An 18290-nucleotide genomic window follows, 5' to 3' on the forward strand; every position below is an offset into this window, starting at 1 on the left:
CATTCAGAAACAAGATCCCATAGATTTAAAGAACTGATGATCATCGTGAGACTAAAGATACGGCACGGGGCTAGGGCTAATCATTAAGCTTAGCAACTGCTGTACGTGTTCTACTATATGGCATTTTCTATATGTCTCGCCCTCACCACAATGTATCTCTGGATAGATTCTTATTTACCAAATATTGGGGGATATACTTTAATCTCTGATAAAAATGACAGTTAAATATCATAATTTCTCTTTTTTATTATTTTTTTAATCCTTACCCGAGGATATGCTTATTTTGTTTTATTTTTTAAATAGTGGGGAAGGGAAGGAGGGGAAAGGAGAGAAAAACATTGATGTGAGAGAGACATATCGACTGGTTGCCTCTGGAACGACCCTGACTGGGGCCAGGGATTGAATCTGCAACCCAGGTATGGTCCCCTGACTGAGAATTGAACCTGTGATCCTTCAGTTTGCAGGTCGATGCTCTAACTGCTAAGCCAAACTGGCCAGGGCTGTTTGTTTGTTTGTTTTATTGATTTTTAGAGAGAGAAGAAGGGAGAGAAAGAGATTAACTATGGATGTAAGACAGAAACATCAATCGGTTACCTCATGTATCACCCCGACCAGGGATTGAACCTGCAACCTAGGTATGTCCCCAGACCAGAATCAAACCTGCAGCCTTTTTGATATATGGGATGATGCTCCAACTGAGCCACCCCACCATGGCACTACTTTCTCTCTTTAGAACTGCTTTTGCTGCAGTACCAAGAAACAAGACCTTGTTAAGTACAGATAAGAAAACAGACATTGTCATAAGGCAGCACTACTTATTATAAAAATAATAATTGATCATAAATATTCTTTTCAAAATATATAGTGCTTATAAGTAATCCAGATTAGTGAAAAAAGTGAGCTATTAAGCAATAGAATAGATTACTTATGAAAGAAGAGACCCTGGCCGGTTTGGCTCAGCGGTTAGAGCATCGGCCGCGGACTGGAAAGTCCCCGATTCGGTTCCCGCTGAGGGCACGTGCCTTGGTTGCAGTTTGTCCCCAGCCCTGGTTGGGGTTGTGTGGGTGGCAACCAGTCGATGTGTCTCTCTCGTGTCGATGTTTCTCTCTCTCTCTCCCGCTCTGAAGATAAATGCAAAAAATGTCCTCGAGTGAGGATTTAAAAAAAAGAAAGAAGAGACCCTTGGTCTACTTTAATCTTCATGATTCTTCAATTATATTTCAGGCAGACTCAGGAACAAATAGAAAACACAGGAAGAAATGACTACTTTCAATGTAATTTGAACTGACCATCATATGCAGTAACCAAGAAACAGAACCTAACTTTTAAGCAACCTATAACACACTCTCCTACCAAAGGCTAAAAATTAAAGTGAAATTTCCCTCTCATTTCCCTCTTACTATAAAATTTGACCAGATGGCCCGACCAGTGTGGCTCAGTGGTTGAGCATTGACCCATGCACCAAGAGGTTGCCAGTTCGATTTCCAGTCAGGGCACATGGCCAGGTTTTGGGTCAAATCTACATTGAGGGGCCAATCAATGTTCTCTCTCATAGATGTTTCTCTCTCTCTCTAAAAATCAATAAAGAAAAAAAATTTTTTGAACAGATATCTCCTCTTGGACTCAAATGATTATACTTAAAGAAATGGCCCATGGTCAAACCCAGCCAGTCCAGATAATTTACACTTATAACACTGGCAGTACTATCCACTACCAATGTGTTTGTTCAGGTTTTCAGAAAAATAATCATGGAAGTCTGAGTTAATAGACTAGGTAAGAAGAATCACAATTTTACGAATACCTCAATTACCCAGAGTTGACAGTGTGAGGAAGAGGTAGTCCTCCTCACAGGAACCACAGTAGATGACAGCCCATCTAACCTCTGCCACATCTATTTTACCATTATCATCAAAGAAGAGTCTGCAGCCTAATGGAAATTCAACACTTCTGGTCAGCTAACAATATTCCAGCCCAAGAAAGTATTTGATTAGGGCCACACTCAGAATTCCATTCCAGGACTGATGTGTAGTACAGGGAAGTGGGAAATAAATATTTATTGAGCACTACTATTGTCCAGGCAATGTTCTAAGCACTAGGGATTACAGTAGCAATTTAAACAGACAAAAATCCCTGTCCTCTGAAGCCAGAGAGCCCAATTCAAAACCTGGCTCTACCACTTACTAGATGAATGACCTTGCCAAATTATTTAACCTCGCTATGCTAAACTAATATATGATCACTTATAGTATCTATCTTACACCATTTTGTGAAGATTAAATGAGTTTGTATTTATAAAAGGCTTATAACAGTGTTTAGCACATAGTAATTTAGAGTTATTCATTATTTTCAGTAACATCCCTCACTAGGATGGAGCTCCTAGTTTTGTGGACTCTGGTCTCTAAATAGTCCCTACCCAGATAGTAGTTCAGCCAGATCCTTTGAGTGAACCCCTATGGATTCCCTCCCCAAAAATGCTGGGAAGAGAGGATATGTAAGGTTATGAGTTTTGGCATGTGAAAGACTTTGCCAAAAGCTGTAGCAGGTTCCCTGACTACTTTTAAAGACAGCTTGCCTTGAACCCAGATTTTATATCCCTGGAGATGGATGGGAGGAAGGAGAGGAAGGAGAGGAAGGAGAGGAAGGAGGGGAAGGAGAGGAAGGAAGGAAGGAAGGAAGGAAGGAAGGAAGGAAGGAAGGAAGGAAGGAAGGAAGGAAGGAAGGAAGGAAGGAAGGAAGGAAGGAAGGAGAGGGTGAGCAGAAATGTGTGGATGAATGAATGGTTAAGTGGGTGAGTGGATGGACAGATGCATAGATTGAATGATATCCCCTGCCCCTGGAGAACTCACTTACATTTCTGTGCTCAGAAAAACCTTAAGAACAAAAAGATAAATTCCAGAGATCTTTTAGAACTTAAAGGGTTTAGCATTTCCTCAATAGGTGGCTGCTGCTTAAATGACACAAGGGAGGCTAAGGGATCTAGTACACACATTGAACCCAAACACTGCTCTTGAGAAAATACCTCTTTTCTGGACTAGGGCTACCTACAAAGATAAGAGGCTCAATGAGGAGGTAAATTATACATACCATGCCTGGGGACAGAAGAAAAAGTCAAAGGTGAAAATAGTCCAGGGGGCTAAGCATACAGTAATAGAAGAATTGTGCCAGAAAACACGGTGTGGAAAAATGGACCAGTTACTGAAGGAGACCAGGGGGCAATATCCAAAAGGGAGAATGAAGTTTCCACCAGGCTGGGAGCTTAGGATAAAACGAGTAGCAGTCTAATTCCCAAGAAAAGCACACTAGTTTACAAGAATATACACCAAGGCATAGATCCTATAAAAGGACATTTTATGAACAGGAAACACACAGGAGCCTATAGTCTACTCCATAGATTTTATTGTAGGAGGCTAAGGCTAACGGTTAAAGAATTAGGCCCAACCCTGGCCAGTGTTGCTCCATGGTTAGAGCTTTAGCCCATGCACCAAAGAGTCTCGGGTTCCATTCTCGATCAAGGGCATGTACCTGGATTGCAGGTTCGATCCCCAACCCCAGTCAGGGCACATGAGAGAGGCAACCAATCGATGTCTCTCTTTCACATCGATGTTTGTGTGTGTGTGTGTGTCTCTCTCTCTCCCCCCACCCCCACACTCCCTTCCACCCTCTCTAAAAAAATTAATGGGAAAAATATCCTCAGGTGAGAATTAACAAGGAAAAAAATAATATTAACTAAGCCCAAAGAAAATGATAAATAACCTTGATATACTACAAACCCAAGACAAACTTTAAAATGGGAATATGTATCACTCGAGATACCAGCAGTCAACAGATAGTAATATCAAACTAGGTAATTCTAAGATGGTTTCGGGACTATGCTACAAAGGTCAGGGCAAAATACAGGGAAACCACAGGGCTGTTAGAGCACTTAGGCCTGAAGAGACAAGAGGAGATAGCAGTTACCAGAATCAGGGAACAAGGTATGTGGAGAGTACCACCAGACACAGGATATGACACTAACCAGGGCAACCAGCAGGAGGTAGCCAGGGGAATAAAACCTCAATATTGCTCTCCTATGTCCTCTGATAATCTACTGGTGCTCCCACTGGCCAAAGCAATCAACAGTCAGAGGGCAAAGAAACCCCTGGATGTAGTCCAAACATAGGAGGTTCCTGGGGCAGAGAGCAGGGTAAAGAAGGACAGAAAACAGATACGGAGGAGCAAACAGAAGATCATCCAGCATGTTAATTGATAACTTCAAGATTTTTATGACACCTTATTTTGGAAATGTTTGAAACTCTTCATGGACTCATGGCACACTGAATTAAAACTCAGAAAGCATTTCCAGTAAGTTTCTCTAGTAGCATACAAAATTCTGGACTATTATTATGTTTTATCTCAAGAACATCATCAATTTACTTATTCCACCATTTTACAAAGATATGCAATCACTACGTCAGTCTAAATATTCTCACTTTCCTCATATAATATTAAGTCTTCATAAACCAAGATACAACTAGGTTTTAAGACAGTGCGACTATCTGCCAAACTTTATTTTTCAACTATAACTAACATTTATTTCAAGTATTCAAATGAGAATTTATATCAAGAACATTAAGTAAAGTAAATTGTAGACATACTTTGGCCAGCTTGCTGTATTTATACAATTACCATACTTTTATATACAACAAGTTCCTCTAAGGATCAATCAGTCCTAGCAAAAGAAAAAAATTATTTGAGATGTATGAGATGGAGACATAAACCAACAGTAGGACAAATGCTAAAAGTATACTGATCATATACTAACTATATTACTCAGACAGTAGACAAAATCTAGCTATATTATGTGTAAAATTAAGTACTGGAAATGTAAAACCAGGATCTCATATGTGCAGATTCAGTCTGATCACCTCTTATAGCTTGAAATATGAGCAATAACTACTATTCACCAATTGTCCACTGTTGAGGGCCTGCTGAAGGCCTACTTAGTGCCTGACACTATTATTAAATACTTTACATATATTACTAAATTTAATCCTCTCAACCTTGTAGGATAGAGTTTTTATACTAACGTAAATATAACCAAATGTAAATTACTATGAAGTCTTCAAAGCTGAGGCACTCAAAAATTGGACATTTAGAGTATTAATCCCACTTTTCTCATGCTTGTCAGAGATGTTGTTGGGTGTTCCTGTCCTCAGGAAGGCTACTGCCATCCTAAACTATAAGGTAGATCTTCATCCTTATTCTGAACCAGATATAGTATCTGCTTTCCTTTACCAATGATTAGTGAGGAATGGCTAGGTTACACAATTCAGATTTAGGGCAAATGTATTAGAGGTTTCTGGATCATTTGCTTATAGAGATACATGAACAGTCCCTTTTTTTCTCACTGGACATACTGATGTGTATAAATGTCATGCCTAGAGCTTCAGCAGCCATCAGTGCCAGGCACACTGAAGATGGCAGTGCTGGAAAATGTCAAGAACCTAGATCCTTGATGATACTGCAAAGCATTTAAATTTACCCCTGAGGGCAGAAACATAACTTGGGACTTCTAATTAATGAGAAAAAAATCCCCCCACTGTTTAAATAATTTAGGAGCTGGCTTTTCTATGACCGCAGTGTAAAACATCCTAACTGATATAGTATTGGCCAACAATAATAAGTATTCATATTTTCAGGGCTTCTTTAAAAATAAGAATTAAAAGCCTGATCAAGACTATGGAAGTTGTAGGAAGGTGAACAGTAACATATGCATCTCCCTTACAGAACACACATCAAACACAGAGCATCCAACATGAAGGGCACAGAAAAGACTTCAAAGCATCCTAAAAGCCAAAATATGCCAAAGAGCTAGCAAAGCTTGGAAATAAGAGCAATGATCCACATGTCACACAACACTAGTCCCCAGCACTATGGAAACTACTAATAGAGATTAATAAAAAAATACAGCTGACCCTAGAACAATGCAGTGGTTAGAGGTGTGGACCTCCCTATACCCACCCCATTCGAAAATCTACATATAACAAGTTGACCCACCACCTCCTTGGATTCCGAACCTGGGCATCTAAAACTATACATAAGAAAGTGGAAAAATATGGGGAGAGGGGAGAGATACTTTCTGATATAAAAATAATTCCAATATTTTAATTGGTTTAAGGTCTATAAAAAATTGAGATAAACTTTATTACCAACTCAAGTTAATCCTCAAATGCACGTAACTATCACAAACTGCCGAATTTCTTAGAGCAAAATTCTTACGAGATTGAATATAGGAGAATATGAATACAATTTAATTTTTAAAATAGTAAAAAGGATACCTTAAATGAAATGTTTTAATAAAACTATATGGGCAGAAGGAGGTACTAGTACCTTCAAAAACTTAGGTAAAATAAATTTTTCCCACTAGGTAATAATATAAACAACTTTAATGCATCCCCAAATCATGACTGTACCTGTTGCCTTTTAGCTGCCATAATGTTCAGTTTATCCACTTCAGGTTTCAGAGCTTTATACTGTATTCCTAAGTCTTGTTCAGTGCCAGCATTCCTCAGTTTCAAGATACCATCTTCCACCTATTAAACATATCCCCAAAAAGAAAAAGTCTAAACAATGTAAGTTTGTATATAAAGAATTTTTTATGCCTTTTAACAGCAACTCAGATAGCAATCCAAACTTTCTCTTTAATTTACATGGCGCTCAAACATTTGAGTAGTTACTACACAGGAGGACAGTATTACTGACTTCTATTTAAAGGATACAATTTAACATGTCTTGTTTTCTCCACTCTGGAATTCTAATGGTACAAGGAAATGTTTAATCACTACCACAAAAAAAAGGAAGGAGTCAAAAAACAAACAAACAAAAAACACATTTGCTACAAGTTCTTCATTAGAATCAAGACAACACAGGCTCACAGTAGAGCCAGTATAATGTACACTTGGAATAAAAGAGTAAGTAGAAATTAAACAAAAGCATTCCTGGCCCATAGGTAAACCAATCCAAATACAAGGAATGCTGAATTAAGTATGAGTAGCAGCAGTTTCACTGTGACAGAAGAAACAAATTACAGACATAGACCTGTACTCACAACTTTCAGCTGAACAAGTAATTTGTAGACATCAGCCATGTCAGCTAAAATAAGCAGCCTGGTAACAGCAGAGAGCAAAGCTCGAGCTGCCCGAACCATGTTGCCACGCTTCACAGAAGAGCAGGGGTCATCTGCAAACTCTCCAGCAGCACTCTTCATCAAATCACCTGGTTTTACAGAATGAAGAAAACAAACAGCAGAAATGAGCCAAATAGCTGGTCTACATTTAAAAAAATAAAACAGTTCAAACTTTGTATATTTCATGCATGGAATTTAGTTTAAGGGTTTTTATTTTTGCTGTTGTCTTTTTGTTTTGTTTGTTTTAGAGCTGTTACTAAGAAAAGCACCCTCATATGTGCTGGTGAAAGCACAGTATCTGGAAAATGATTTGGTATTATATATCAAAAGCCTTAAAATGATCTAACAATACTCCTTTCAAAAAGGAAGATTATACATAACCTAAGAAAATTAAATCCAAGATGTGAGTGGAAGAAAAAATGGATTTAATGCAATCTATCCTCACATCCACAGAAATATAAGAACCACTATATAGGACCACTACACTTCATTAACCATCCCAACTGTCTAATGTTTATAGCTCCAACAGTAACAGAGACTCACTGATATGTGGAAGACAGAGTTCAGTCACTGACTCATTAATTTTTCTCATATAAAACACTTCCAACAGATCAAATGCTCATTAATAAGCATCTAGTTAAGTAAACTGTGGTCTAGTCTATAATTGACTATTCTGCAATTAACATATATATGAAAAATGTTAAGGCATATGATTAAAACTTAAGCAGAAAAACGATGAAATGATAAATGTATGTAATCTGTGCTTTAAAAAAAGAGAAAAGATTTATGTCAAACGGAAAATAATAGTCACACTAGGTTACAATCTGATTCTTTACATTGTTCTGTACTTATAAAAACATTTTTTAGCTCTGGCTGATGTGACTCAGCTGGTTGAATCTTCATCCCGTGTGTACACCAAAAGGTCAATAGTTTGATTCCCAGTCAGGGTACATACCTAGGTTGTGAGTTCGGCCAGAAGGCAACCAACTGATGTTTCTCTCTCATCTCCCTCTCCCCGCCCCCCCCCCCCAAAAAGTCCTTGGATAAGGATTAAAAATAAATAAATTATAACAGCCCTGACCGGTTTGGCTCAGTGGTTAGAGCATCAGCCTGTGGTCCAGAGAGACCCAGGTTCGGTTCCCGCTAAGGGTGCGTACCTCGGTTGCAGTTTGTCCCCGGCCCTGGTTGGTCATGCGGGTGGCAGCCACTCAATGTGTCCCTTTCACATCAATGTTTCTCTCTCTCTCTCTTTCTCCCCCTCCCACTCTATCTGAACAAAAAATGGAAAAATGTCCTCAGGTGAGGATAAAAATAAATACATACATACATACATACAGGTAATATATACATAATAAAGAAAATTAAGCTAAAAACACATACATTTTACTATAGTTATTAGGACTATCCAACTTATACAATCCTAAAATACAATGGTGAATATTTTATTTACAACATTTCCTAGAAACTTGTAAAATAACACAGTTTTTGTCATTCATTTATATTAACAATCATTTAAGGTATCTATATCATCCCTCTTTTCTCAGAGCTGGAAGTGACTGGAAGATCAGGGCTATATCTGCTCTGGCTGTTATAATGACAGTACCTGTACTGTGACTGTCTTTAGGTTCCTAGAAAAGTATAATACTCCCTCCCTTGGCTGAAAGTGTCTACTTCAGATTAAAGCTTAAAGGCCATTCACTCTCTCATCTCTTCCACAAATGTAATAAAGTGTATTCTCAAGAAACCAAGCTACTTCTGAAAAGATCTACCAAATTTCTCCTAGCTATCAAATTTACTTGCATAATATCAGGTCAGAAATAACTCACAATGAAGAATCTCACAGTCATGAGTTTTTTCTGTATATAAGACACAGACATAGGAAGATACAGACATATGGCAATTATTATGTGGATACATGACATTAAAAATGTTATCTTATGGTACTTAAAAAGATAAAGCCCATTCATTTATTTATTTATTCAACACATATTTGAGCACTCACAATACATCAAAGACTATATGAGGTGCCAGTGATACAGTGTACAAGAAATAGCCTGTGTCCTCCTGGAATGGAGGGCAAAAGACAGACAAGCAAACAATTAAAAGCTAATTTAGACAAGGCACCTGTACTCAAAGGGCCACAAATTAGGAAGTATTACAATGCAATCAGAATTACAATAGCCCTGTGGACAAGGTGCTATGGGAAGATAGTAAGAAAAGTTATTTACTCATGAAAGAAGTTGTCTCAAAAGCCTTGCAGAAAAAGATATTTGCTTTAGCAATATTAACATTAGGACAAGAGATACAATAAATAGAATTTCACCTATTTATTGAGAGATTGTTTTTACATACTAAAACAAATACACAATTCCACTGCCAGGGATATAAAGCTAAACAAAACTGTTCCTGCTTTCAAATGGTTTAGAATCCAGAAGAGAGCAATGTGATCATACAGAAATATGTGACCTTTTAACATATAAGCTGTAAGAAAGACACAAAGTACCACAGGATTTCAAAGGAAGATGCACTAACAACCAGCAAGTTTTATGAAGACTGGCACTCTGAAAAAGATTCTACCCTCCAAGGATAAGAACTTTGGGCAATAGAGTTGAAAGAATTAGCACCTGAACAACAACAAAAAAGCAACATAATAATATCCAACATTTATTAAATGTCCACTCTATGGCACTATCACATTTTATTTAATCCTATCAACCACCTAGAAAGTTAGGTGGTACTAACCCTTCTTTACAAATGAGACAACTAAAGCTTAGTCAGGTTAACTAACTTAATCAGTCACCTGACAGTAAATGGTAGAGTCAGAATTTGTAATGCCAATGCTTATGTTCTTATAAGCACTTTTCAAGATGAGGTATTCGAAAAGAAGGCATGTCTGGGGTCTGAGTTCTCTAAATAGCAGAAGATGGGGATGGAAAGACAATGGACAGAGTACAAAGAAGAATCCTTGAACCAAAGAGCAAATTCAAAGTCAGAGATGCAGAGAATTAACCTAACAAAAGTACATACAATAAACCTAACCAGAGAGAGAGGTCAGAAAGCCATAGTGAGAAACCAGGAAAGAAAAGTAATAAATTATAATGGGAGGGGTCAAGACTTGGCTGGGTGTCTCAGTTGGTTGGAGTATCATCCTGTGCACCAAAAGGCTGAAGGTCTGATTCCTGGTCAGCGCATATACCTAGGTTGTGGGTTCAATCCCCATTCAGGACAGATACGGAAGACAACCAATCCATGTTACCCTTGCACATCGATATTTCTTTCCTTCTCTCTTTCTCTCTCCCCCCCCTACTTCCTCTCTCTCTAAAAGAAAATCAATTTAAAAAATCCTCCGGTGAGGATAAAAAAAAAATTCTTTTAAGGCAGGGGTCAGCTCGGCCAGTGTGGCTTAGTGGATTGAGCGTTGTCCCATGCATTGAGAGGTCACTGGTTTGATTCACAGTCAAGGTACCTGCCCAGGTTGCATGTTCAATACCCAGTATGTTGCACGCAGGAGGCAACCCACTGATGTTTCTCTCTCATCGATGTTTCTACCTCTCTCCCAGCTCCCTTCCTCTCTAAAAATTAATAAAAATATATTTAAATAAATAACAAATTTGGTAACGATGTGGGAAATTGAAAACTTCATACCCCATACGTGGAAATGTAAAATGATTCGGCCACTTTGGAAAACAAGCTAGCAATTCATCAAAAGCTTAAATGTAGAGTTACCATATGATCCAGCATTTCCACTGCTAAGTATATACCCAAGAGAACTGAAAATGTGTCTCCACAAAAAATTTATAAATGAACGTTCACAGCAGCACTGTTCATAATAGATGAAATGTAGGAACAACCCAAACACCTATCACCTAATGAATGGAATTATAAACAAGACATGGTATTTGTGCAAACTGGAATCATGCAAAATGAGTGTCTCTGCATCTACCTCCCAGGACTGCTGTGGAGATGAAACCAAATGTTCTCAGAGTGCTTGCCTGCACTCCCATGCTATCAACTATCACTGCTGGAATTGGTTACAGATAGAGACTGAGAGGGAAAGGGAGGCAAAAAGACATAATTAAAGCCCTGGACCGTTTTGCTCAGCGGTTAGAGCATCGGCCTGTGGTCTGGAGAGACCTGGGTTCAGTTCTCACTAAGACGCATACCTCAGTTGCAGTTTGTCCCCGGCTCTGGTTGGGTTGAGCAGGTGGCAGCCACTCAATGTGTCCCTTTCACGTCAATGTTTCTCCCTCTCTCCCCCCCTCCCACTCTATCCGAACAAAAAATGGAAAAATGTCCTCAGGTGAGAATAAAAAGAATTTAAAAAAAACAGACATAATTAAAGAAAGAATATTCTAGATTACAGAGAGGAACACACATAATCAGGACCACAGAAGGAAATGAGAGCCAGAAAATGAAGAGGAGGAGTTCTTGTACCCTCAGATGAAAAGTGAGAGCATAGGCAGCAAGAGGTATCCAGGCACTGGTGGGGGAACCTCAGTTTTCTCAGAAGCAGTAATGAGGCTCTCCTGAAAAATGAGCAGGGTGGAAATGGAAATGAGCATTGAGGACACTGGAAGAAACACTAAACAGCTGCTACCAGAAATGAACAAAGGTGTTAACCTGAGGTAAATTTAAAGAAGTGTGGGCAGAACAGGATTAATTTAAAGTAGTTTCTTAAAAGTAGTCCATCTAAATGAATCAAAACTCTTCAATGATTAACTTATATTTGAATGGGCAAGTGAAAAATCTTATAAATAATTTTAATTTTCACCACTTAACCTCACTGTACTAATCCCTCATTTTTTACCAACTTTAATCTCTCTTTTCACCGTAACCTCCTAAATTCTCACTCCCACCAGGTCTTCTTATTTTCTTTTTTTTAAATATAGGTTCCCAGAAACCCTTGCAACCTCAAGGGTTTTTATTTTATTTTATTTTTTTATCCTCACCAGAGGACATTTATCCATTTTTTGTTCAGATAGAGTGGGACAGAGAAGAGAGAAAGAAACATCGACGCGAAAGGGACACATCAAGTGGCTGCCACCTGCACGACCAACCAGGGCCGGGGACAAACTGCAACTGAGGTATGCGCCCTTAGCGGGAACCAAACTCGGGTCTCTCTGGACCACAGGCCGACACTCTAACCATTGAGCCAAACTGGCCAGAGCCCACCAGGTCTTCTTAAACAGTCTCATGCCTGTGACAGCTAGCATTATATCGTTCCAAAATAATATCAGGTTAAATGACAACAAATAAGTGGAACTGGGAGGAAGAAGCAAAGTAAATAAAATATATTTATACCCACTCTAATCTCTTTTAGCGTACAGTCATAATAATGGCAAGTCCGTAACTATATGGATAACATATGGTATTAGTAAAGAAAAAATATATATCAGAAACATACTGTATCATGGATTAGAATGTTCAAATTTTCACAACTCACAAAACTGAACAAATTTGTAAATAAACCACTAGCTAAAAACAAGGTCTTCAAACTTCTCTTAAGGGTAATCTCTGTAAAAGGAACACAACACTAAGACTGACAAGAGATGTTTAATAAATTCAAAATACATGTCATTTCTGGTGGCAGGAACGAAGTGACCAAAGGCCTGCAGAACAACATACCTAAGTTTCACTGTGACTCCTGCCACACATACCTCACCCATGACTCTCACTGCATCCGTGAAAAAGACACCCTGCACCCTGGCCAGTGTTGCTCAGTGGTAGAGCACTGGCTCATACACCAAAGGGTCGAGGGCTCATTTGCCGGTCAAGGACACATACTTGGGTTTCAAGTTTGATTCCCAGCCTGGGTCAAGGCAACCAATCGATGTCTCTCCCTCTCTCTCCCCCTTCTCCCCTCCCTCTGTACCTTCCACTCTCTCTAAAGAGCAATGGAAAAAAATATCCTCAGATGAGGAACAAAAATAAAAATAAATTTACAAACAACACACTGCAGTGGTAGGAAACAAAAAAAGAATGTGAAAGACTTCTAGCAAAAATAATGGAGAAACATCTGTAACAAAAACAAATTAATAAAAAAAATTTAAAAATAAATTTAAAAAAAAAATGGATGGAAGGTTGTTTTGCCTGATTGACAAAACAACTGCAGCATTTCATCAAGGAAAGACATCTCCTACTCCATTCTCTGCTCCTCCTGTGGGGCAATGATCTCATCTTCCCCAAGTCTTCTGGGTCCTCTTTGCCCTGGTATGATGCTAGCAACCTATAATGGGGCGGCCCTCTGATGATGCCAATAATGGGACCTCCTCCTCCTGGGATGATGCTAGTGGGACCTGCTCAGGAAATGAGGCCACCTATGGGATGGCACATACCAATGATGCCTGGGCCCCCAATTATGAGACCTCCCACTAATCCCATGATGGTGCCCACTTGGCAAGGAATGACTCACAACCAGACAAGTAAGGAGAGGGGGGAGCCCCTTTCTATGTTTTTTATTACTTGTTCTAATTTACCAGGAGATAGTGGTACTGTGACTCTGGGTGTTTTCCAACAGTATGACAAGGAAAATTCAATCCCTCTTCCTATCGAAAAGAGAATAGTTTTGGAGGAGAGTAGTGGGACCAAAAAAAAGGCAATTTTCATTTGATTGTGAAATATGAAAATAAAATTATCAACTTTTAGTATATATATACCCCCCCAAAAAATCAAGAATTATTTTAAAATAAAATATTAGTCAGTTTAATTAGTCAATTAGTTAATTAGTCAAGTAGTCAATTAGTTTAAAGCATACTTGAAAGAGTTACCAAAAGCACTCTTTCCTCAAACAAAAAGGCAAACTGGGAAAACTGAGGCAGACAAGTAATCTGCCCAAGGTCACATGATCGGCACTAAAGGCTGAGACTATGGGTTTTCTGGCCTCATCCCAATTGTCTCCAGTCAACTACACTACATTTGGTATTAACTAAGACATAAAGAAGATGAAATTTAAGAGAAACCCACTATTATTCTATCTGTCGTGAAATCAGATCTGTCAACAAGCCCATGCAATGGCATTCTCCCCCAACTAAGCTGGAGATAAAAGTTAAGCTCCTCTGGAGTGCGAAACAAGGACAAAGGGCAATTGTAAATGAAGTAAACCAAAAACACAGAGTTCTACATTAGAACAAGACAAGATGGAGACCTTTCTGAAGTAGCAATTATCTTGAGTGAATTCTCTTCAAAGCAATACAACTCTTTATAAAGTTATAAGGAAAGGACAGGCCTGAAAACTGTGTAGGTGTGTATATGAGAGAGATAGACAATAAAAATAAAAAAAGAAAGCTTGGTTTTTCTTTTTCAACATATGCCTAGGAAACATGGATATTATATTATGTTACTCCTTTAAAACAAAGTCACAAAGTAATGTTAATGAATATACAGTTGACCCTTGAAAAAGGGTTTGCACAGGTATGTAAATTCTGATTTTTAAAAAATAAATACCTGTACTGTTGCCATCTTCGGCTGGGAGTCTGTGGATAAGGAGGAACAACTATGCACTGATCTATGCCATTTTACATAAGGGATTTGAGCATCCTTGGATTTTGGTGCCTGGCAGGGGGGCTTGAAGCAATACCCCACAGATACCAAGAGACAACTAAGTTTTAGAGGAGTCAAATGTTATACTCAGATTTGACAGCATGGGGGTTAGCGCCCCTAATCCACCTGTTGTTCAAGAGCCATCTATACGCCTGGCCAGTGTGGCTCAATGGTTGAGCATTGACCCATGCACCAAGAGGTCGCCAGTTCGATTTCTGGTCATGGCACATGCCCAGGTTGTGGGCCAAATCCCCAGTGCAGCTCATGCAGGAGGTGACCAATCGAGGTTCTCTCTCATCAGCGTTTCTATCTCTCTCTCTAAAATTATTAAAGGAAAAAAAAAGGGTCAACTGTACATTATCCTCTCAGAACTGTCTGGTATAGATAAAACAAGGTATTGGAACTGGGTCTGATCCCAACTTGGTTATTTGGCAGCTGTGACTTTGGGTTGCTTTATCTCTATCTGTTTTCCATAAAATGAGAATACCATCTGCCACCTCACTGGGTTGTTTTGAAAATTAAATGAGTTAATAAATATAAAGCTCAACAAATACTTACATGCCCCTTCCACATTACCTACTTTCTCCAACTCTTAAATTTATCAAGAACATGGTCAATTGCTCATACACCAACTGTTCTTACATTTTTTAGAAATAAAGTCATGCTAGCAATTTTCCTAAAGGATGGAGGAAAAACTGGCTATTAGTTTGTAATACTGAAATAGTAAAGAGGGAGCCTCCTTCACTCATTCTCCACAGTGCAGAAAGTAGTAAAAACTGGTCCTTTTGTGGTAACAGCTACAAAGTTGGACTTAGTTCTACTTGCTGAGCATTCGTTTATTCATCTGTTTTGTTTTGTATTTTTCTTTTGAGGAATTAAGCCAACCTGAGGTTCCTTCCTGTTTTTAGCAACTTGTCATCTCCCTCACCTATGCCATTTACAACTTTACATACAAAAATCCATGTCATACTATAGGAACAGCTCCCAACCACAATACCACAGCAGAGGGTCTGAGGTCATCAGAATTCCAGCTATATAAATACCTCTATAGCCTTCAAAAGTTCTCCAAGGTGACCCAATAAACAGACCAAAATAATACTAAGGATACTTCCAATATGTTCCCTTCTACCTTGCGGTCCAGAAAAAGATAAGAATTTTGCCAGTGGAGAGGAACGTGGCTTATCTTCTAAATTACATAATCCACCCACTCTAGGTATCTTTTTTTTTTTTAATTCTCACCCAAGGATATTTTTCATTGGTTTTTGATAGAGTGGAAGAGAAGGAGGAAAAGAGAGAGAGAAAGAAACATCGATTGGTTGCCTCCCAGATGACCTCAAACAGGGTCAGGGATCGAACCTGCAACCCTGGTACATGCTTTTGACCAGGAATCGAACCTGCAACCCTTCGGTTCATGGGCCGACATGCTAATTACTGAGCCAAACTGGCCAGGGCCAGGTATCTTTATTAAAAGAAAAACAATTTTTATTTCCACCTTAAAAAGCAGATATCGAACAATTTATACCGCACAATGAGAATGGAGAGCACAATCTGTTTATGTTTCAAGGATGGGATCGGGAAGACCACATCAATATTAACAGAGGTGGTATATCACAGGTGATAGAGCCTGAAGGGTAATTATTTCCTGCTGTTTGTGTTTGTGGTTTTCTTTCTTTTTTTTTATTTTCTACAACATATATACTTTTAAAGAAAAGTTTTGAAATGATCGAAAAAATGTAAAATATCTTTAATTCATGTCTATGATACATAAAACTCAGTTTCCTGGAAAGAAATAACCTAAAGCACTCAAAAAGTCTACATATAAAATTTCCTCTTTCCTACGTTATAAAAAACTCATGGGCTATTCAAATCACTGCAAAATGAAAAAGTAAAATTAGCACACATTATGAAATATGAAAGCTCTGTGAATCAGCTGTCTTGAAATGCTTATCCAAAATATGGATAAGTGGCCCTGGCCAGTTTGACTCAGCAATTAAGCATCCAACAGCCTGCGGACAGAAGGGTCACAGGTTCAATTCCCAGTCAAGGGCATGTACCTGGGTTGCAAGTTCAACTCCTGACCCCAGTAGGGGGTCATGCGGGAAGCAACCAGTTGATGTTTCTCTCTCTCCCCTCTCCTCTCCCCCTCCCTTCCACTCTGTCTAAAAATCAATGGGAAAATATCCTCAAGTCAGAATTTTAAAAACAAAACAAAAAAAGCTTGTTTGTTATCAACTGCCAAATCCAACAGAAAAAGATATTTTTAGACAACTACTTGAATATGCTTTTGAGGAGCGGCAAAAAGAGCCCTGTGTGAAAATGACAGAAGCTTCCAGAAGAGTTAAAAGACATTTACCATCTTAAACATATTCAAATTACTTATTCACTTCAGAATCAACTTCATGGCCATAAGTAGAATTCTAATTCCCCTTGTCTCATTGATTTCCCAGATGCCCTTGGCTCAAGTTTCCATGATCTCTTTACCTCAAAATTATTTTAAATGTCTAAAAAATTTTTTCTTCTCAGACAAATATTTCACATTACACTTGCTATCAATGACAACCTTCTGGTCTTTAAATGAAAACTGTCCTATTTAGCACACTCATTGGGTATCTTCACCAGAAGATATTTTTCCATTGATTTTTACATAGAAGGGAGGGAGGGAGGGAAAGGGAACAGGAGAAGGAGAAGGGAGAGGGGGAGGAAGAGAGGGACACCGGGGTGTGTGGGGGAGAGAGAAAGAAAAGCATCAATGTGAGAGAGACACATCAATTGGTTGCCTTCTGCAAGACCCCAACCGGGCCCTGGCCGGTTTGGCTCAGCGGTTAGAGCATCGGCCTGCGGTCCGGAGAGACCCGGGTTCGGTTCCCGCTAAGGGCATGTACCCTGGTTGCAGTTTGTCCCCGGCCCTGGTTGGTTGTGCGGGTGGTGACCACTTGATGTGTCCCTTTCACATCAATGTTTCTCTCTCTCTCTCCCTCCCACTCTATCTGAACAAAGAATGGAAAAATGTCCTCGAGTGAGGATGATTTAAAAAAAAAAAAAGACTCCGACCGGGACTGGGGATAGAATCTACAACCCAGGTACATACCCTTAACCAGAATCGAACCCAAGACTCTTCAGGCCGATGTTCTAACCGCTGAGCCAAACCAGACAGGGCTACCATACTTCTTTTAAATATTTGAAAAGCGAATAAAACTCTGGCCGTAACATTAGAGAACTCTGGTTTTCTGGTTCAAAATAGTCATATTAATCTGTAGAGGTTATTATTATTCAGTGATTAAAAATTACACTGTAGCCCTGGCTCAGTGGTTGAACGTAGTCAACCCATGTACCAAGAGTTCGCCAGTTCAATTCCTGGTCAGGGTACATGCCCAAGTTATGGGCCCAAACCCCAGTGGGGGACATGCAGGAGGCGGCCAATCAATGTTCTCTCTCATCGATGTTTCTATCTCTCCCTCTCCCTACCTCTTTCTCTAAAATCAATTTTTTTTTTAAAAATTGTTTTAATTACATTGTAGGAAAATACTTAATGATATTGAAAGATGTTCAGGATCCAATAAGTGGGGGGGAAAAAATGACAAAATGG

General features: G+C 39.0%; 1 protein-coding gene across 1 annotated transcript in view; it reads right to left on the bottom strand.

Moving 5' to 3' along the window:
* Positions 1-18290, bottom strand: part of CTNNA1 (catenin alpha 1) — a 199489-nt gene that overhangs the window by 123302 nt on the left and 57897 nt on the right. Inside the window, exons 4-5 of the mRNA XM_036239742.1 lie at positions 7088-7254; positions 6453-6572 (exon numbers count right to left, since the gene is read on the bottom strand). Coding sequence (XP_036095635.1) covers positions 6453-6572; positions 7088-7254 — 287 coding nt within the window. The remainder of the gene's footprint in view (positions 1-6452; positions 6573-7087; positions 7255-18290) is intronic.

Source organism: Molossus molossus, unplaced genomic scaffold (assembly GCF_014108415.1).
Source record: "Molossus molossus isolate mMolMol1 unplaced genomic scaffold, mMolMol1.p scaffold_m16_p_4, whole genome shotgun sequence".
Taxonomy (NCBI): domain Eukaryota; kingdom Metazoa; phylum Chordata; class Mammalia; order Chiroptera; family Molossidae; genus Molossus; species Molossus molossus.